Source organism: Eleutherodactylus coqui, chromosome 4 (genome assembly GCF_035609145.1).
Source record: "Eleutherodactylus coqui strain aEleCoq1 chromosome 4, aEleCoq1.hap1, whole genome shotgun sequence".
In the NCBI taxonomy this organism is placed as follows: domain Eukaryota; kingdom Metazoa; phylum Chordata; class Amphibia; order Anura; family Eleutherodactylidae; genus Eleutherodactylus; species Eleutherodactylus coqui.
In genome coordinates this window covers 296,778,795-296,802,159 of record NC_089840.1, presented here as the reverse complement: position 1 = coordinate 296,802,159, position 23,365 = coordinate 296,778,795, and the positions used below count along the sequence as shown (strand labels likewise).

The following is a 23,365-nucleotide window of genomic DNA, read 5'->3' as shown; positions in this document are numbered from 1 at the left end:
AAGGAAAAAGCGATCTCACATGGCATGTTGCGAACGGCATTTGCTGCGGATCCGCGGTGCGGACACCGACCGCGGATCTCACAATGCAAACCTGTTCGTGTGCAGCCGGCTTTATACTCGCAGCGTCTTACACGCGTTCTTATGGACCCGACCTAAAGCTTCTTTTGCACTTTTGATCCGGTGTAAAAAAAATGGAATGGAGATGGAAAATACAGAAACGGCCTGAAGACGGCGGATCCGCGTAACGCTAATATGGAAATAAGGGAGACGGAGTATTACCCAGAGGAGCATGAATGGCCTTACAAGACGCCTCGCTCCCTAAGGAGAACACAGCGTTCCTGGTTTGTGTGAAAAGCCACAGGCTGAGTTTGCAATTGACACATTTATTTGTGTTTATTTATTTTATTTGTAATTATCTTTATTTATTTATTTTTTTGTAGACAGGATAAAATCTGCCATTGTGATATGTGCAGAACCTACAAGACATTCCAGGGAAGCAGGGATCAGCGGTGGGGTGAAACAGGGATCAGTGGTGGGGGGAAACAGGGATCAGAGGTGGGGGGAAACAGGCATCAGCGATGGGGTGAAACAGGGATCAGCGATGGGGTGAAACAGGGATCAGAGGTGGGGGGAAACAGGCATCAGCGATGGGGTGACACAGGGATCAGCGATGGGGTGAAACAGGGATCAGTGGTGGGGGGAAACAGTGATCAGTGGTGGGGGGAAACAGGCATCAGCGATGGGGTGAAACAGGGATCAGCGGTGGGGTGAAACAGGGATCAGCGGTGGGGTGAAACAGGGATCAGTGGTGGGGGGAAACAGGGATCAGTGGTGGGGGGAAACAGGGATCAGCGGTGGGGTGAAACAGGGATCAGCGGTGGGGTGAAACAGGGATCAGCGGTGGGGTGAAACAGGGATCAGTGGTGGGGGGAAACAGGGATCAGTGGTGGGGGGAAACAGGGATCAGCGGTGGGGTGAAACAGGGATCAGCGGTGGGGTGAAACAGGGATCAGCGGTGGGGTGAAACAGGGATCAGCGGTGGGGTGAAACAGGGATCAGCGGTGGGGTGAAACAGGGATCAGCGGTGGGGTGAAACAGGGATCAGCGGTGGGGTGAAACAGGGATCAGCGGTCGGGTGAAGCAGGGATCAGCGGTGGGGTGAAGCAGGGATCAGCGGTGGGGTGAAGCAGAGATCAGCGGTGGGGTGAAGCAGAGATCAGCGGTGGGGTGAAGCAGGGATCAGCGGTGGGGTGAAGCAGGGATCAGCGGTGGGGTACAACGGAGGACTTTTCATTGGAATGGGGGGATTCTTAGAGCGCTCTATTCTCATTCAATTCAATGAGAAAAACCTGCATTACAAAAACAGTAATACAAAAGTTATCACCATAACAGCACCAAAAATCACAGTCCGGTCCGTTGGGCATCGTCCCGCCGAGTTTAATTTGCCCGGTCTACGTCTGAATTTCCCAACATGGATCTACCAAAATAGTCTGCAGCATAAATTCAAGGACTCTTGGAGTTTTGCCACGGATATGCAGGCAGATTTAACTGCATTCAATGCGGCAACTTCAGCAGCCAAATGCGGCCAGCGGGCGCAGCTTCCCCGTAGAAACTGCATCAAGAATTGACGCGGCGATACTTTTTTTTTTTTTATAACACGGACATTAAAATCCACAGGAGAAAAAATCCTGCCAGCGGCCACGAAACCCAATGGGAGGTAAAGCGGGCACAGTGTTTGGCCCAGATTCCACGTCTATGTGATCGGCGCCCGAGGGTGAAGCGGGTCAAATTCGTTAAGAGATTTTATAGAGAGAGAAAAAAATCACAGCAAATTCGCAGCAGCAAAATGTAAACCAAAAGCTGCAGATTTTGTGTGAATTTGCCACCTTGAATGGGTGAAATCCACAGAAAATAACTGCCGTGCTGCAGATTTACAGTTCTGCTGCGGTTACTGCACAGCATGTGGATACAATGTATCAGCTTCACACGGCTTCTACTGTAAATGCTGCAGGTTTCCTGGGTGGGAGTTCCACATATACCGCATGTGTTACAGTTATGGGGGGGCTGTGGATGTCACCATTATGGGGGCCGGATTCACACAGTGTTTTTCATCATTTTTTGTAACATTTTTGTTAATATTCCTTGGACAGATATGTTAAAGTCTATAAAAGTCCACACGTGCCGCGTTCTTGTTTGTGCCATTTTGGGGGCATTTATTCCAAGACGTACAATGTCTGCTCTTAGCGTTCTCTGGTGTTCCCCCCCCCCCCCCTCCCCCATTGGTTTCTCTGTAAAAAAAAAAATCCGGGGAAAAAATGTGTTTTAAATGATAAAAAAACAAAAAAAACCCACACCCATGAATGATTGTAAAAGCTGCCGTTAATATCGCCCTTATTCACGGTATGTAACAATGCCGCCATGCCTTTGTGTATTTTAAAAAGTGCTCAAAAAATTGCACAACACCGTGAAAAAAAGCGCGAGTGTACAGAAACTGATAGATGCCATTTTCGGTGTGACGGGTCAACGCAATGTACAAACGAAGCGTGACGCCGGAAAGTTTATCGAGCAGTAGAAGCAGAAGGCATTGTCAAGGAAGAAGCAAGAGATTCTACTGAGCGAAGGGCAGGCAGAAGACGGAGCGGGCGAGACCTCGATTGTTATACGGAATCACAAGACAATAGCGGAGTAGGATGATAATACATAAATATTATATAGCACGGGGGAAGATACAATAAAAGGGCAATAATGTAACAATGAGAAGGTTGTTTGCCCGACTCTCGTCCCGTCTAAATGGGCCTTTACACGGACCAATATTGTTCAATCGAGCAGAAATGAATGACAAATGATTCAGTGTAAACGAACGATCAAAGACCATCATTTAATAAAGATCATGTCGGCGCGTTCATTTATCGTTCGGTTTAATTACCAATCAGTCGTTCTCACTTATACAGCGAATATGAATGACTGAACGATTTCTTGTTTAAACGAGTCAACGACGCATCTGTGTATAAACAGGCTGACGGAGCGAACTGACATCATCCGCTCGTCTGGTGTAAGCGGACCCTTACTCCAATAGAATAATCACAAGGAGACAGCATACTTCAGGGGCCTCTCCAGGCAAACAACCCCAAAACATTGAAGTTATATCCATAGTGGGTAAAGATAAGCAGCCGCCACATATTCAGGTATCGCTTACTTCCTGTCATGTTTGTTCAGGACTGGCGACAAAACAGGGGATGAACTATGGAGAGTTGGATGCCAGGGCAGTCGGGACACGGCATGTTTATGGAAAACAAACAGTAGCTAGAAACTGGATCTGACAAGAACTAGGGGTAAATAACTAATTACTGTACTGAACAGAATACCCTGAACCTCCCCGACAGGACATCTGCCCTGAAAAGGGCAACCCCACTGATCGCACAAGGCAAAGTCACAAAGGAACAGGAGAACCAAACCAGAGACTATAGAAAGCTGACTGCTGACAATGGACAGGTATGCTGCGAGTACAGAGTCACCTGACTGGACCAGTATATAGGGAGTATAGCCAGCATCACTCGTACAGAGAAGCTGGACTAAACACCATACAGAAGTCACTGACTGGCTGGTTGGGCTGTCAATCATTCCAGCCAGCTCGTTAGCTACATAGGGAGAATTTTAACCTTGATGTCCAGTGCTGAAAGAAATGTGCAATGGTTGGCGCTTCACATGGCCCGGGGCTGACGGTGAGATGTCACCTTGGACCCAATCCCAAATCCCGCAACTAACCAACACTAACCGCGCCATGGCATCTCCTAAAAGTACTCTAATCGGTCTAATCCTTGTTTCCCGCAATGGGAGAGGTCAGATCATCCGCCGGCCCCTATGAAGACCTGACAGAATGGAAATGTTCTGCGACACACAGCGTAAATCCAGACCAAAATCTGCAGGTCTAAAGATGGATTGTGTCGCAGAATTGCCAGGAGAATTAAGCCATTTTTAATTCCACATCAAAATCTGCATGTTTGACAACAAATTCCGCTGCATGGTGCAAAACAAGTCGTGTGTCGAGTCCCGGGACTGTCTGCAGCAGCACTAAGATATTGATGGCCCATTTCAGGATTGGTGGGTTCTGCCGCCCAGGACTTGGATCAGCTGACTGGGGTGAGCGTCACTGTCACCTCAATACATACCAGAGTGTCATAAACTCCAAGGCGGCTGAAGCGGGTAATGCAGCTCAGTCCCATCTGACCGATGGATGTGATGTCCCAGGCCTGAGCACCGCAGCCTCTTCAATCAACTGATAGGTCATCAATGTTAGTCTTGGAAAACCCCTTTAAGTACTATATGTATATACAGAGATGCTACGGTAAGCATCCCTAGATCGATGACGTCATTATTAGTTAACACTTTATATCCTATGAAGCTAATGGGAGAAAGTGAGAAAAATCTGATAAAAAAGTAGCAAAAAAAAGTTACAAAAACATGTTGGAAGGAGTCTTCTAAGACCAGTCTACTGCCATGGTAGAATGTGCCAAGCCACTGTGGACCCGCAAGTAGGAGAGGTGGCACTGGGCGCTGCCCATCTGTACAGTTAAATTGCTTATCTAACTCACAATTGGTGAAAATAAATTCCACGGTGTGAATAGGAATTCCTATGATTCCATTCACTGACATGCAACACATCTGAATGCATACGAAAGACATGCAACAAAAAGGTCTGGCGGAGAAAAAGCACCAACTGGAGTCCAGTAACTGATGGCATCACACGGTTATATAATGGGCAGGATGATGATGATGATGATGATGATGATATTCAGCATTTACGGATCTAATGGGCATCAATAGACGTTCTCATCAGATCTGATAATTGAATCGCTTTAAAGCCGCAGTTATTATATTAACACACAAGGTAGAATAATCTGATTTGTATAATTATCTTTTCTTTTGCGCTAAAAGTCGGCTGAATCCTCATTTATAAAAATTAGGTGGAAAAAATTTTCAAAAACATTTCACATTAAAAAAATAAAACTACATTTAAAAAACAAAAAAGAAAGAATGAAATGAGAAAATGAATGAACGAATAAAAGATAACGAGCAGAAGAGACGTGTGCGGGCGATGCAGTCCTCCGGGCCGGTCGCTATGGTGACGTCATCAGCTGCAATGATGATACAAAGTATCTCTTCTGCATATTTAGTATTTAAATAACTAAACTGCTCCTAATTACTGAATGAAACCCAAGCCCCCCCCCCCCCCTCCCCCCCCAACCTGCAGGAGCCTCGTGGCGTCAGATATCCTCACTTATAGGCTGTAAATAACCCCCTTGGATTTACGGCCCGGAGGCCTCCGGACACAACCCCCCCCTGGCAGGCATTCTTTATATATTCACAGACCTATTAAGGTGCAAGTTGTAAAATTAAGCATCTCATCCACAAATTACAGGTCTGCAAAGTCCCAATGACAGATCCACGGCTGTAAAGTTTTATGATATGACAGATACACCGTGGATGCCGGAGCTCCACTGACTGATGATATAGACGATACGGCTGATAATGAGCGCCTGCACTAATCTAGACGAGGAGTCTATGGTAACTCACTGCCAGCAGCCATGCTTATGATATACTGATCCAAGGACAGGTATACACACCCCATCCCTCAGCATGGGGGAGCAGATGCGTAACAGTTGGTCCGGCACCCTATATATACCTTATCTATGTGCAAGTGTAATAATAAGCAGCCCCTCCCCCAATATGTGGTGGGCAGGTGAGCGGCTGGTCAGTATTCTGCACCTGTGCAATGCTCCTCCATATTGTCATTGGTCTGTCTGCATGCTGGGGTTTGTGGTTCTGCACCTGCCCCTATATTGGTATCAGTATATCAGTAGGTACGGCCACTGGAAGCGATTTTTCTTCTTTCTGTGATTTGTCTACAGTAACAGAGCAGCCGCTGGCCACCAATGGGAAGCTCTTCTAGCTGTTGGGAGTTTAGACTTTATACAAGTTTGGCAGCGCAAAGGATACAAGAACATAGAAGTACAATGAGTGATGCTGCAGTCAGACCACATGGAGATGCAATGAGTGATGCTAAGGCCACAGTCTATAGGGATACAATGAGTGATGCTAAGGCCACAGTCTATAGGGATACAATGAGTGATGCTAGAGCCACAGTCTATAGGGATACAATGAGTGATGCTAGAGCCACAGTCTATAGGGATACAATGAGTGATGCTAGAGCCACAGTCTATAGGGATACAATGAGTGATGCTAGAGCCACAGTCTATAGGGATACAATGAGTGATGCTAGAGCCACAGTCTATAGGGATACAATGATTTCCCTGTTTCCCTGAAAATAAGGCATACCCCCGAAAATACGACATAGCTGGATTTTTCAGGATTTTTGAGGATGCAGAATGATTTTTGTTAGGCTTTTTGAGTATGCTTGAAATATAAGCCCTGCTCCAAAATTAAGACCTAGTTACAGTTAATAAGAAAAAGCTATTTAAATAGTGTCCAGGCAGCTATACATGTAAAAAAGTTAAATCTTTTGGACCAAAAATTAATATAAGACACTGTCTTATTTTGGGGGAAACAGGGTACATAGAAGTCCAATGAGTGATGCTAGAGCCACAGTCTATAGGGATACAATGAGTGATGCTACAGTCCCACTATATAGAAATACAATTGCTGATGCTTCAGCCTCAGTCCATAAAAGTATAACAAGTGATACTCCAGTCACACTGCATACAAGTGCAATGAGTGCTGCTAGCGCCAGTCTATACAGTAATACAATGAGTCATACTATATAGGAATACAGCGAGTCACATGACAACCACGGTCCATATTAATAACGCCATACAGTCATGTGATCACCACAGCCCATAGGAATACATGGATTGTGGCCATCATGATCACCTCTAGTATGGCGCAGGACAACCATGTAATCCTGCTGAGATCTGCTACGATCAGCATGATCCGAGATTCACAGTCCACAATAACTGTGTGGGGTCACTGGCGGTCCATTGTGGCCTCCTGCATACATGCTGGACACTCGTTTCCAGCTGCACCGCTGCTGAAAAATGTTATTTTTAAACAAAATTTACCATGATTGTTAAATTTTACTTTGATTACAGTCTGTAACCCAATCAGCAAACAGATAATATGACAGACCCCTCAGACACTGACCGAAAACACCGAACCCAACATGTTCCTTCATCATATGGACACATCGCTATACCCAACTCTCCCTGGAGGTCGGGATGTCAGAGCGCTCAGATTACATCCAGCTTACTTCATGCTGATACTTCTGTATGTTTCTGTGTTTCATAGTTTTGCCTTTTCGCTGTCTTCTCCTTCTTGTTTCACGTGTGTCTTTATGTTGCCTTATTTTGTATGTTTTTATGTTGCCTTATTTTGTATGTTTTTATGTTGCCTTATTTTGTATGTTTTTATGTTGCCTTATTTTGTATGTTTTTATGTTGCCTTATTTTGTATGTTTTTATGTTGCCTTATTTCATAGGTCTTTCTATTCTATTGTTTTGTGCCTTTCTGTTGCCTTGTTTCTATTGTTTTGTCTCTTTCTGCGTTGCCTTCTTTCATCGTGTCTTTACATTGCCGTGTTTTATATTGCATTATATCCTATGTTACATGCTATTATATGTTTTTATGTAGCTTTTCTCGTGTTTCTCTTGCACTCTATTGCGTTTTTAAGCTCATCTGCTCCCTCCTAATTTGCACATCAGCAGTAACGCCCCGTGTGAACCGGCCAGAGGGGCACATTTATATTCTTAGTTCTGTATTTGTCGTAAAAAGGACTGCAGCAGAATTTGTAGAATTTTTATAGTGAGAGTATGGGGGGGGGGGGGGTCTTATTGCAGGAACATCTCCTTACGTTCCGTCTCTGTCTTTCCTCTACAAGACGGCGACGTTTGATACATTCAGGCTGTCTCATCCACGAACAACCATTAATGCAACTTCCACATAACTCGCAGGCAGCTGGAAAAAAAAGCCCCTGTGAATTTTAGCTATGGGGAGAGAGCTGCTGGTCCAGATAAAGACTCACAGCTGTCATTTCCTTGTGTTGGCTTTTCCTAATCTGTTCGTAAGGCAGATCCTGAAACCGGCTGACAAATTGCAATCTAACATTTTCACAGTCTACATAGTTCTTTTGTTTGAGAAGAGAAGGGGGGCACCTTGGCTCAGTTATTACCCCCCTAAAACTTCCTGGTCCCTCCCACTCTCAGTACAAGCAGTCTCTGTGGTGTTGCTCCCCCTAAAGCGAAATATTACATTTTTGCTTCGATTTTAAAGGTTTTTAATTTTTTTTCAATCGACAACAAGATGGCATTCCCCGGAAATTCCTAAACAAACTGCAACAAGATGAACAACTTTACATAAACCGTATGCTGTGTCCCCCCCCCAGCAACGTCCGCAAGGCCTCACCTTCAATTACAATTCACCAACAACTAATTGTAAAAGTAAAAAATGGTAAATGCGAAATGTTGAAGATGCAAATGTGTCAGTGGCCCCGATCCGAGCCCTCTGGGGCCCCATATGTGACCATTCTCAGCTGCACTGCTCAGTCAGCAGACAGGTTGTGACGGTTTGGGTTACTTTATATATATAACATTTTTACATTTGTAAAAGAAACAGAAAAAAAACCCTTAATTTTAAATTTACAGATAAATTTGGTGACGCTACAAACTGAATGTTCAGGGCAAGATGAGACAAGATGGGACCGATGAGCGGTACACAGAACAGGCGATGCAAATGAGAAATTCACCACGACCGATGAAAGCATGATGAATGTAACAGACCTACTCGGAGGAGCAGAGTATATATACAAGGTATACACCGACATGAATGATCCAAGAACCCCAAATCCTGGGCCTGGATGGATGGATGTAAATGTGTCAATGCTTCTGTACATATAGACATACGAATAATGACCACAGCAGTGCAAGAGAGAGATAGGAGATAGATAGATAGATAGATAGATAGATAGATAGATAGATAGATAGATAGATAGATAGATAGATAGATAGATAGATAGATAGATAGATAGATAGATAGATAGGAGATAGATAGATAGATAGATAGATAGATAGATAGATAGATAGATAGGAGATAGATAGATAGATAGATAGATAGATAGATAGATAGATAGATAGATAGGAGATAGGTAGATAGATAGATAGATAGATAGATAGATAGATAGATAGATAGATAGATAGATAGATAGATAGATAGATATGAGATAGATAGATAGATAGATAGATAGGAGATAGGTAGATAGATAGATAGATAGATAGATAGATAGATAGATAGATATGAGATAGATAGATAGATAGATAGATAGGAGATAGATAGATAGATAGATAGATAGATATGAGATAGATAGATAGATAGATAGATAGGAGATAGATAGATAGATAGATAGATATGAGAGAGATAGATAGATAGATAGATAGATAGATAGATAGATAGATAGATATGGGATAGATAGATAGATCGATAAATAAATAGATAGATAGATATGAGATAGATAGATAGATATAATATAGATAGATAGATAGATAGATAGATAGATAGATAGATAGATATGAGATAGATAGAAGATAGATAGATAGATATAATATAGATAGATAGATATGAGATAGATAGATAGATAGATAGATAGATAGATAGATAGATAGATAGATAGATAGATAGATAGATAGATAGATAGGAGATAGATATGAGAGATAGATAGATAGATAGATAGATAGATAGATAGATAGATAGATAGATAGATAGATAGATAGATATGGGATAGATAGATAGATCGATAAATAAATAGATAGATATGAGATAGATAGATAGATAGATAGATAGATAGATAGATAGATATGAGATAGATAGATAGATATGAGATAGATAGGAGATAGATAGATAGATAGATAGGAGATAGATATGGGATAGATAGATAGATCGATAAATAAATAGATAGATATGAGATAGATAGATAGATAGATAGATAGATAGATAGATAGATAGATAGATAGATAGATATGAGATGGATAGATAGATATAAGATAGATAGATATGAGATAGATAGATATAATATAGATAGATAGATAGATAGATAGATAGATAGATAGATATGAGATAGATAGATGATAGATAGATAGATAGATAGGAGATAGATATGGGATAGATAGATAGATCGATAAATAAATAGATAGATATGAGATAGATAGATAGATAGATAGATAGATAGATAGATAGATAGATAGATAGATAGATAGATATGAGATGGATAGATAGATATAAGATAGATAGATATGAGATAGATAGATATAATATAGATAGATAGATAGATAGATAGATAGATAGATAGATAGATAGATAGATAGATAGATAGATAGATAGGAGATAGATAGATAGGAGATAGATAGATAGATAGATAAATAGATAGATAGATATAATATAGATAGATAGATAGATAGATAGATAGATAGATAGATAGATAGATAGATAGATAGATAGGAGATAGATAGATAGATAGATAGATAAAAACTTCACTTCTGATTTACTAACACAAGGACATGAGTCGTGTTTTGTTAGACCAACATGTCAAAGGTTCACAAACATATTTTGCACAAGTGGAGATCTCACAAAAGCAATGCATGGGCCGGAGGGAGAACAATGAGCAGATATAAGACGAATGATTGTGATATTATTCACACGGGGCAGACATCTTCCTGCAGGGAGACTACTACACAGACCATAAGTGGTCCTGACACCGGAGGCCTGGCTGTCGCCGCTCACAATGCCGCTGTACTGGACATCTGCGGGGGGGGGGGGGGGGGGGGGGGGGCATGTTTTCTTGGGATCATTGCTTTTTTTCTGCTTTCTGTGTTTCATTCTACCGCCAGATATAGGAAGATGCCACCTGCATGCCAGGCAGGCCACAGGGCACCTGCTCTATTAGTCCTGATAAATGTATTATTGCCGTCCATTTACAATCTAATGATCTGTGTAATTACAGTAAAGTCAAGTCACATTAGGAAATGGGGGGGGGGGGCGGGGGTCACAGACATTAAGAAGTGTTTAAGAAACACTTTACAGCAAGAGAGGCCCGGGGCTAATGGGTTAAATTGCTCCCTTCCCATGGAGGTCTGAAAGCGAAACTGCAAGTGGCTTAACCCTTTCAGGGCTGAACTGTCACAAGGAGGCAACCACCAAAAACTTTACATATATTTTACTACTTTTTATTTTTTTTACAAGGAAACTAAAAAATGTTTAGAAACAAAATGAAACAAATGACAATAAATCTTCAGTTCCCTGAGCTGGTGAATCGTCTTATGACCCCAAGACAGGAGAAAACGCCACATTTAGGAGGGCTCCACATTCCACATCAGATACAATGTAACACATAAGCAGCAATCATTCAGAAGAATCGATCAATAACCAGGAGGGGAACGTATCAATACAATCCACATCACCCCAAACCATGGCCCCCCTCCCCCTATACATTCTCATATGCCATCTCCAAGGCTTTATCAGACTGGAATCTTCTTCTATCATGTATTATGGATGGGAGGCGTCAAGAGAAAAATTCAATAACTTCCCATTTTGCTTACAAAAAGCAAGAAGAAAATTCTACATTTTTTGGAAGAAATGATCATTTATGTGGAATTAAAGCTGATGTCAATGTAACGGATCCTAGGTGACATCAAATCCCCCTGACGTGCAAAATCTAAATATCTGCACCGAAATTCCATCACAGACAATTTCCAAAAACACAAAATGATTGGAAAAAAAATTCTAAATTTCATGTAAATATTAGAAAATAACAATAAAACATTTTTAAAAAATGCAACAAAACAACAAACAGCAAAGATCTGAACATCCAGAATATCAACCGACGCTGCACATGTTAGACATATATACCGCACGGCTCATATAGCTGCTTATTGCACATTAACACCGTACGGGGCCTGATAGTACAGTATTAAGCGGCACAGTTCTCTATCTGCAGCATACGAAGTCAATAAGCACTTAGGTCCCTGCCATCGCCAATGAGTAAAGCAACTGCAGGTCAGTGTGACTCCGAGAACGTACAGGGTCACCACATACCTGACCGGGGAGAACAGATGCAGCGCTGGACATAGGGATCAGGTGCTATCTGGAGGATGATATTATCTACCTATCTAATAGGTAATGAGATAGATAGATAGATAGATAGATAGATAGATAGATAGATAGATAGATAGATAGATAGATAGATAGATAGATAGATAGGAGATAGATAGATAGATAGATAGATAGATAGATAGATAGATAGATATGAGATAGATAGATAGATACATAGATAGATAGATAGATAGATAGATAGATAGATAGATATGAGATAGATAGATAGATAGATATGAGATAGATAGATAGATAGATAGATAGATAGATAGATAGATAGATAGATAGATAGATAGATATGAGATAGATAGATAATATATAGTATCATACAGATGTGGGACTCTCTTGCTTTAACCCCACATACACATAAGAGAGCAGCTTGTGAGAGGCCCCTATACATATCAGTCTTGTATACACACCATGGGCCTGTTTAGCCCCTCACAGCCCACCCATTCAGACACACAGAACCTCAGACCTTTTTGTCTCATTTACTTTGAACCAGAGTATGAGTCTTTGTTGGGGTCGGGGGCAGCGTCCCCCCATCAGCGCTACATGACACATCTGTATTACAACCACCGATGCTGCTCGCACTACTTTTCCCTTTCTCAGAGGCCATTTAACTGAACTGAAAGTGCACTGACATAGAGAAAGCAAAAGTTGTCACTCTGATCAGTGAGGCGGAAAGCAGAACAAAAAGTAAACAAACCAATGGCAGCTCCAGAAGGAAGAGACAGACTGAACAAGGGGCATCAGAGTGGGTACAAGGGGCATCACAGGTTAGAGAAGAGCATCACTGAATGTAAAAGGGGCATCAAAAATATAAGAGGGCATCACAGAATATACAACGGGTATCATAAGAGTATATAAAGGGCATCAAAAATAGAAAGGGGCATCACTGAGTATTAGAGGCATTATAGAAAAAGGAAGAGGAAGAGTATAAAGGGCAGCGTGGAGAATATAAGGGCCATCCTAGAATACAGAACGGGTGTCACGGAGTATAAAAGAAGCACTGTAGAGTATATAAAGGGCATAATAAAGGTTTAAGGGTCTTTTTAGGTAATATAAGGGTCTTAATACAACATATAAAGTGTGATATTAAATATAAGGCTAATCAAAGAGATTATAATGGCTATAGCATAATATATCTGGTTCATTATAGAGAGTATAAGGGTTCAGCAGAAAGAAGATGTGGTTGATATAGAGTGTAAGGCTCATGGGATAGACTATATAGTGTATTATAGAGTAGAAGAGTCATACAGAGAATATACAGTGTATAAGCATCATAACAAAATACATATGGCTCATTATAGAGTATACGGGTTCAACATAAAGAATATCAGGGTCATCCGAGTATAAAAGTCAAAATAGAGAATTTGTGTGTAATAATAGAGAATATATGCTTCATATTATATAAGGGTCATTATAGAAAATACAAGGTTTGACATAGAGAATATAAGGGTCCTTATGTAGAACAGAAGGTTCATCATATGTAATATACAAGTTTCAGCATATAGGGGTCATCACGGAGAGTATACAACTCATTATAGAGGGGTTCATCATGAAAGGGTCATCAGCACTGTGCAGACACTATAGGAGTCAGGACCGGCAAACACTGATACATTGTATTCGGGGGATGGAACCTTCACTGGATACAATGTAACAAGGTCCAGCACGAGCAGAGGAAGGGACATATACACACATATGGGAGGGGGGAAGACACTTACCGTGCGGGCGGTGGGGGACAGGGAGCCGTTGGGCAGGTAGGGGCTACTGAGGTCCGGGATCATGATGAAGGGGTACCCGGGGTATGCCGGGCTCTTGAACAGGCCTCCTCCCCCGTCCTGCCTCTTCCCAGCTACAACAACAGGAAAAAAGTTTTAGTAACTTTGGAGAAGAACCCCCCCCCCATTCGCTAGAGTCATGAAGGGGTTAAAGGTCAGCACATAGGGCCCCCCGCATACTGCTCTGTACCCACCTTCCTCCAGGCTGTCTCGGCTTTTGTCCCGGAAGCTCTCGGGTCTTGGTGCAGGCCGTCGCTCCACCTGACATGGGAGAGAAAAGAAGAACATGTATCATCATCATCATCAAGAGGCCAAGACCTCTACATATAGAATATGTATCATCATCATCATCATGAAGCCTGAAACACACTTACATGCATACAGAATAATGGTGCATGTCAGACACACATGTCATGAGCAGGTTTGTAACGTACAGGCCATGTATACTCAAAATATGTAAGAGATACATGTATAAATATAATATACTGTACAGTATATAATGTACAGTACACATGTATCGATATATCACACAGAACACACTTGTATATAATGTACCGTATACACGTAATATACTTCACAGAAAACACGTGTAAATAATGTACAGTACACACATAATATACCCCACAGAACACACTAGCACATAATCTCCAAAACACATATAGAACATACATGTATATAATGTACAGCACACATATTGATCTACCATAGAAAAGACATTTTTATAGAATGTACAGAACATACATGTAATGTACTGCACAGTACAGACATGTATATAAGGAACAGTACACATATGTATAGTATACCAAACAGGATACACTTGTATATAATACATGGAATACACACACACATTTTATATATATATATATATATATATATATATATATACACACACTATATATATATATATATATATATATACACACACACACACACTATATATATATATATATACACACACACCAATATATAATGTATAAAACAAACATTCTATCATCCAGCCTAATGATCGCACATATCTCATGTACAGATAGAATATATATTAGTACATACAATAATACACGCAGCGAACATATGTACATTATATAGGACACAGACATACAGAATAACATAGAACACACGTTCCATCATATCATATATATACATATACGCTCCACTGTACACTATATATATACATGGAATATAATATACTACTGAAAATAATTTTCTACATTAAATACAATATTATCGGTGCCCAAAACATGACAGAACAAGCCGGTCACATTATATACTGGAAGATTAGCGATTACAATTTTATACAGTGGGATATTATAATTTGTTATAGACTAGAATATAAACTGTGATATATAATGGGATATATTACACATTATGTGATTATATACTATAATGTGAACTGTGATATCATATACTGTAATATGAAAGTATAAACTGAAACATAAATGATATTACATGATGTAAACTGTGATACAATCTGTATGTTTACTATATATATATATACTTTAATTATAAATAGTGGAATATTATATTCTACTGTATGATGGAATATACTCGATTATAAACTGTGCTGTTATATATTGTGATATTATATAGCCTAATGTGATGCTAAATCCTGTAATGTTATACAAAGTGTCGTTATATGCAGTAATAAACTGTTATTATATGACACTATACTCTGTAGTATTATAGATTATGATTTATACCATGTGATTGTATACTCTGCCATATTTATAAATATCTAACATAGAAGTAAATATTGCATATAACACACAGAGTAGAGCCGGCAGAGGATTGTTATGTCTCCACCTGGGCGACAATCCTCTGCTCTGCCTCCTTATTTACAGGAGGTAATAATACAGATAGATTGTTGTTATAGGAGGTGATTATTACTATTATCACACGGCTGCGGAGTTTACAAACTTTCTATTCAATGTAAATCTACAAATACATCAGTACTGAGTGCCCATAATCCGGAGAACACACATAATACACACATATAACACACATGTAACACACATAATACATACATATAACACATGTATACAACACACATAATACATACATATAACACATGTATACAACACACATAACGCATGTACACATAACACATGTATACACTCGGGTGGGATTGTTACTCCGCTCGTTTCTATTATTTATTAGACAAGTATTATTACACCCTGGGATATTTCCGGGGGTCTCTCCGTATAATAGTCGCCCCTTTAAACTTTCGGCTGATTGCACACGGTGACAGATAATAACACAAGGACAAGTGTAATATTGTTCCTTTCAGACCGGCTGCCCCACAACTCCCCCCCTTCCCTCTCCTTACCCCCCTATTCTGCACTTTGCACCCCACTTTATAGTCAATGACGTCTCCTCTGTCCCCCAAACCCGCGTGTCCCTCCCTCCAACCGGCCCGCAGACCCCCCGGCAGGTCGCTCACCTCGGAGTCGGACGAGCTGTTCTGGTGGGTTTCGGTCTCGTTGACGAGCGAGGATTTGACGTCGGCCAGATCTCTTTCGGCCGAGGAGTTGTCGGAGATCTTCTCCTCCTGTTCCCCTTCGTCTTTGAAGGAGATCATCTCGTCGTTGGCCCCCAGATCGTCCCCTCCTCCGCCGTTCAGCTGCGGCATGATTACCGCTCCGGGTGCAGCAGCAGCAGCAACGAGAGAGAGAAGAGGAAGGAGAGCTGAAGCCGCCGGCGGGGAGAAGCGACTCTGCCGACCCCCCAAAAAAGTTTGTGTTGCGGCCGCAGAGCCCGCCGCTGCGGGGAGGGGGAGGCGGGGGCCCCGGGTGCTGCCGCGGTGCTGCCGGGTCCCTGTCTTTGTGGAGCTGGGGGTGGGGGAGTCGCTCCGGGTCCTCTGTGCCCCCCTCCCCCTTCTCTCGCCACAAATAAAAGAATCGGCAAAGAAGCAGAAGACGAGTAAACTGGAGCGATCCCCCCTAAAACCGACGGGGCAGCCCCCCGAGCCCGCAGCGAGGTGCACGGAGCGCCCAGGATAGAGCAGCTCGCCCGGATTGAGTCAGTGGAAGTTACGACTGGAAGGAATCCAGTTCAAAGGCGGCTGTGATTGACAGGAGGAGAGAGAGGAGGGAGGGAGAGGGGGGACCGGAGGAGGGGGAGACGGCAGAGGAGGGGACCCGGCACGGGGTGCGGAGGGGGGCACTGGACGGGGGCCACAGGAGCGGGGGGCCCGGGGGGGGATTAGTCACTCCCTAGGGGGGAGCAGAAAACTTTCATCACATGGGGGGGGGGGGGGGCGGTGACGTTCATAAATGTCACCAAACAACAAGTGAGAGAAGTGCACAAGTGTCCATGTGCAGCCCGAGAGCAGCCGGGGTGAGGGGGCAGCGGCCCGGGCGCGGGGGAGAGCAGCCGGGGAGCCGCGACTAATGCAAAGTACACAAAGAAGAAGAAGAAGGAGCGAAGATTCACTTTACTAAAGTGCTGAAGTCGGAAGAGGAGGGCAGGAGGAGGGAAGTGTGACGGGGAGGGCTGAGAGCAGGAAGAGTGACAGCCACTGGCACATGGGCACAGCACTCTGGGGCAGGGGGCACACTCAACACACTGGGGAGCACGCTAACCGCTACATCAACACTCTGGGGGGCACACTCACTGCTACATCAACACATGAGGGGGCAGAGGGCACACTCAACACACTGGGGGGCACACTAACCGATACATCAACACACTGGGGGGGGCACACTCACTGCTACATCAACACACTGGGGGGCAGAGGGCACACTCAACACACTGGGGGGCACACTCACTGCTACATCAACACATGAGGGGGCAGAGGGCACACTCAACACACTGGGGGGCACACTAACCGATACATCAACACACTGGGGGGGGCACACTCACTGCTACATCAACACACTGGGGGGCAGAGGGCACACTCAACACACTGGGGGGCACACTCACTGCTACATCAACACATGAGGGGGCAGAGGGCACACTCAACACACTGGGGGGCACACTCAACACACTGGGGGGCACACTCACTGCTACATCAACACTCTGGGGGGGCAGAGGGCACACTCAACACACTGGGGGTTACACTCACTGCTACATCAACACATGAGGGGGCAGAGGGCACACTCAACACACTGGGGGGCACACTAACCGATACATCAACACACTGGGGGGGGCACACTCACTGCTACATCAACACACTGGGGGGCAGAGGGCACACTCAACACACTGGGGGGCACACTCACTGCTACATCAACACATGAGGGGGCAGAGGGCACACTCAACACACTGGGGGGCACACTCAACACACTGGGGGGCACACTCACTGCTACATCAACACTGGGGGGGCAGAGGGCACACTCAACACACTGGGGGTTACACTCACTGCTACATCAACACATGAGGGGGCAGAGGGCACACTCAACACACTGGGGGTTACACTCACTGCTACATCAACACATGAGGGGGCAGAGGGCACACTCAACACACTGGGGGGCACGCTAACTGCTACATCAACACACTGGGGGGCACACTCACTGCTACATCAACACTCTGGGGCAGGGGGCACACTCAACACACTGGGGGGCACACTCACTGCTACATCAACACATGAGGGGGCAGAGGGCACACTTAACACACTGGGGGGCAAACTCACTGCTACATCAACACATGAGGGGGCAGAGGGCACACTCAACACACTGGGGGGCACGCTAACCGCTACATCAACACACTGGGGGGCACACTCACTGCTACATCAACACTCTGGGGCAGGGGGCACACTCAACACACTGGGGGGCACACTCACTGCTACATCAACACACTGGAACAGGGGGCACACTCAACACACTGGGGGGCACACTAACCGCTACATCAACACACTGGGGGGCACACTCACTGCTACATCAACACTCTGGGGCAGGGGGCACACTCAACACACTGGGGGGCACACTCACTGCTACATCAACACACTGGAACAGGGGGCACACAACACACTGGGGGGCACACTAACCGCTACATCAACACTCTGGGGGGCACACTCACTGCTACATCAACACTCTGGGGCAGGGGGCACACTGGGGGCACACTAACCGCCACATCAACACACTGGGGGGGCACACTTACTGCTACATCAACACACTGGGGCAGGGGGCACACTAACCGCTACATCAACACACTGGGGGGGGGGCACACTCACTGCTACATAAACACATGAGGGGGCAGAGGGCACACTTAACACACTGGGGGGGCACACTCACCGCTACATCAACACACTGGGGGGCACACTAACTGCTACATAAACACATGAGGGGGCAGAGGGCACACTCAACACACTGGGGGGTGGGCACTCACCGCTACATCAACACTCTGGGGGGCACACTCACTGCTACATAAACACATGAAGGGGCAGAGGGCACAATCAACACACTGGGGGGCACACTCACCACTACATCAACACACTGGGGGGGGGGGGCACACTCACCACTACATCAACACACTGGGGGGCGCACTTGGGGGGGGGGCACACTCACCACTACATCAACACACTGGGGGACACACTAGGGGGGGGGGCACACTCACCGCTACATCAATGCACTGGGGGGCACACTTACTGCTACATAAACACACGAGGGGGCGGAGGGCACACTCAACACACTGGGGGGGGGGGGCAGCACACCTATACACACTCAGGGAAAGGTGAGCACACTTACTGATACAAGTACACACTCAGGCAGGGGGACACACTAAAGCACTTACACCTTAGGAGCAGCTGACACATGAACACACTCAAAGGCACACTCACCTATGCACACTTAGGGATAGTGTGCAAACTTACTGACACATGGACACATCCACCAAGGCATGGACACACTCAGGCAGGGGGGCACACTCACCGAAGCACGTATTCCTCATGAGCAGGGAAGAACACTCAAATGACACATTAACACACTCAGGGGTACAAGGACACGCTCATCAACAAATGCATACAGTCCTCAACACATGTACACATTTGGAAGCATGAGAACACACCCACCAACACGTGCATATTGAAGAACAGGGGAGCACACTCAGCCACACACGTGCACACTCAGGCAGGCTGGCACACTCAGCCACACACGTACACACTCAGGCAGGGGGGCACACTCAGCCACACACGTGCACACTCAGGCAGGGGGGCACACTCAGCCACACACATATACACTCAGGCAGGGGAGCACACTCAGCCACACACGTACACACTCAGGCAGGGGGGCACACTCAGCCACACACATATACACTCAGGCAGGGGAGCACACTCAGCCACACACGTACACACTCAGGCAGGGGGGCACACTCAGCCACACACGTACACAGGCAGGGGGGCACACTCAGCCACACACATATACACTCAGGCAGGGGAGCACACTCAGCCACACACATACACAATCAGGCAGGGGGGCACACTCAGCCACACACGTACACACTCAGGCAGGGGGGCACACTCAGCCACACACGTACACACTCAGGCAGGGGGGCACACTCAGCCACACACGTGCACACTCAGGCAGGGGGGCACACTCAGCCACACACGTACACACTCAGGCAGGGGGGCACACTCAGCCACACACGTACACACTCAGGCAGGCTGGCACACTCAGCCACACACGTACACACTCAGGCAGGCTGGCACACTCAGCCACACACGTACACACTCAGGCAGGGGGGCACACTCAGCCACACACATACACACTCAGGCAGGGGGACACTCAGCCACACACGTACACAATCAGGCAGGGAAGCACACTCAGCCATACACGTACACACTCAGGCAGGGGAGCACACTCAGCCACACACGTACACAATCAGGCAGGGAAGCACACTCAGCCACACACGTACACAATCAGGCAGGGAAGCACACTCAGCCATACACGTACACACTCAGGCAGGGGAGCACACTCAGCCACACACGTACACAATCAGGCAGGGGGGCACACTCAGCCACACACGTACACACTCAGGCAGGGGGGCACACTCAGCCACACACGTACACACTCAGGCAGGGGGGCACACTCAGCCACACACGTGCACACTCAGGCAGGGGGGCACACTCAGCCACACACGTACACACTCAGGCAGGGGGGCACACTCAGCCACACACGTACACACTCAGGCAGGCTGGCACACTCAGCCACACACGTACACACTCAGGCAGGCTGGCATACTCAGCCACACACGTACACACTCAGGCAGGGGGGCACACTCAGCCACACACGTACACACTCAGGCAGGCTGGCACACTCAGCCACACACGTACACACTCAGGCAGGCTGGCATACTCAGCCACACACATACACACTCAGGCAGGGGGACACTCAGCCACACACGTACACAATCAGGCAGGGAAGCACAGTCAGCCATACACGTACACACTCAGGCAGGGGAGCACACTCAGCCACACACGTACACAATCAGGCAGGGGGGCACACTCAGCCACACACGTACACAATCAGGCAGGGAAGCACACTCAGCCACACACGTACACAATCAGGCAGGGAAGCACACTCAGCCATACACGTACACACTCAGGCAGGGGAGCACACTCAGCCACACACGTACACAATCAGGCAGGGAAGCACACTCAGCCACACATGTACACACTCAGGCAGGGGGGCACACTCAGCCACCCACATACACACTCAGCCACACATGTACACACTCAGGCAGGGGAGCACACTCAGCCGCACATGTACACACTCAGGCAGGGGGGCACACTCAGCCACACACAGGGGCACAAGGACACGTTCATCAACAAATGCATACAGTCCTCATCACGTACGCATTTGGAAGCATGAGAACACACCCACCAACACATGTGCACATTGAAGAACAGGAGAGCACACTCACTAACACATGTACACCCTGAAGGGCACATGAAAGCACTCAATATCACATGCACACACAGGATCATGGGAACACACTGTACAACACATACTCATTTACACACTTATACACATATACACAATTATCAACCCAAGTACAAACTCAGGAGCATGGGAACATTTTCATTGACACATGTACACACTCACCGGCGCATGCACAAACTCATCAGAGGACTGGCAAAACACTGACCACTGCATGCACACCTTCAGTGGCCTGGGAACACAGCAACAGATGTACATAATCATTGCCGGTATGCACACTCAGGTGTGGGAGCAAATGTACACACTCAGGGGCATGGGATGCGTGTACACACTCAGGGGCATGGGATGCGTGTACACACTCAGGGGCATGGGATGCGTGTACACACTCAGGGGCATGGGATGCGTGTACACACTCAGCAGCATGGGATGCGTGTACACACTCGGGCATGGGATGCGTGTACACACTCGGGGGCATGGGATGCGTGTACACACTCGGGCATGGGATTTGTGTACACACTCAGGGGCATGGGATGCATGTACACACTGACACTTGTACACACTCGGGGGCATGGGATGCGTGTACACACGGGCATGGGATGCGTGTACACACTCAGGGGCATGGGATGCGTGTACACACTCGGGGGCATGGGATTTGTGTACACACTCAGGGGCATGGGATGCATGTACACACTGACATGTGTACACAAACATTGCCGAGTATGCACACTCAGGTGTGGGAGCAAATGTACAGTCATGGGCATGGGATGTGTGTACACACTCAGGGGCATGGGATGCGTGTACACACTCAGGGGCATGGGATGCGTGTACACACTCAGGGGCATGGGATGCGTGTACACACTCAGGGGCATGGGATGCGTGTACACACTCAGGGGCATGGGATGCGTATACACACTGACACTTGTACACACTCAGGGGCATGGGATGCGTATACACACTGACATGTGTACACAAACATTGCCGAGTATGCACACTCAGGTGTGGGGGCAAATGTACACTCATGGGCATGGGATGTGTGTACACAATGACACTTGTATACACTCAGGGGCATGGGAACACATTTAGCAACACATGTATACACTAAACAAAATCTATATACACACGGGGCATGGGGGCACACTTACAGACATGTAGACACTTACCAACATATGTACACACTCAGGAATACACTTGCTAGCACATGCACGCACTCACTGACACATATACCAACTGACCAATGCATGTATCCAGTCGGGTATGTAAGCAAGCCAACACTCAGTGGTACATGAACACATTCATATACACAGTCAGAGGCAGATGAGCACACTGACACCATGCATACCCTCCAGCCATGTGTATACTCACCCACACGCTTCCATAGTCACTGGCACATGTACACACATACATAGTCAATAACAGCATGCACTTACCAACACGTACCGATATCTGCACATGCACCAACATACATACTGAGGGACAGATGGACACACAGAGACACATGAATGCACTAACAGCCCCTGTACACACTGACACATGGACTACATTCACACAGGGAGCTACGTGCGCAAA

General features: G+C 45.7%; 1 protein-coding gene across 34 annotated transcripts in view; it reads right to left on the bottom strand.

Annotated features, from left to right (window-relative positions):
• The window catches only part of TCF7L2 (transcription factor 7 like 2), a 236,613-nt gene extending 219,295 nt beyond the window's left edge, over positions 1–17,318 (bottom strand). For 12 of the 34 annotated variants that reach the window (XM_066601429.1, XM_066601437.1, XM_066601440.1 and 9 more), the window contains exons 1-3: positions 16,369–17,314; positions 14,126–14,192; positions 13,875–14,005 (exon numbers count right to left, since the gene is read on the bottom strand). In XM_066601429.1, coding sequence (XP_066457526.1) covers positions 13,875–14,005; positions 14,126–14,192; positions 16,369–16,557 — 387 coding nt within the window. In that variant the 5' untranslated portion in view covers positions 16,558–17,314. Of the gene's footprint in view, positions 1–13,874; positions 14,006–14,125; positions 14,193–16,368 lie in introns of all 34 variants that reach the window. The other 22 variants (XM_066601446.1, XM_066601450.1, XM_066601454.1 and 19 more) reach the window with 5 other exon arrangements.
• Between the last annotated feature and the right edge of the window lie 6,047 nt (positions 17,319–23,365).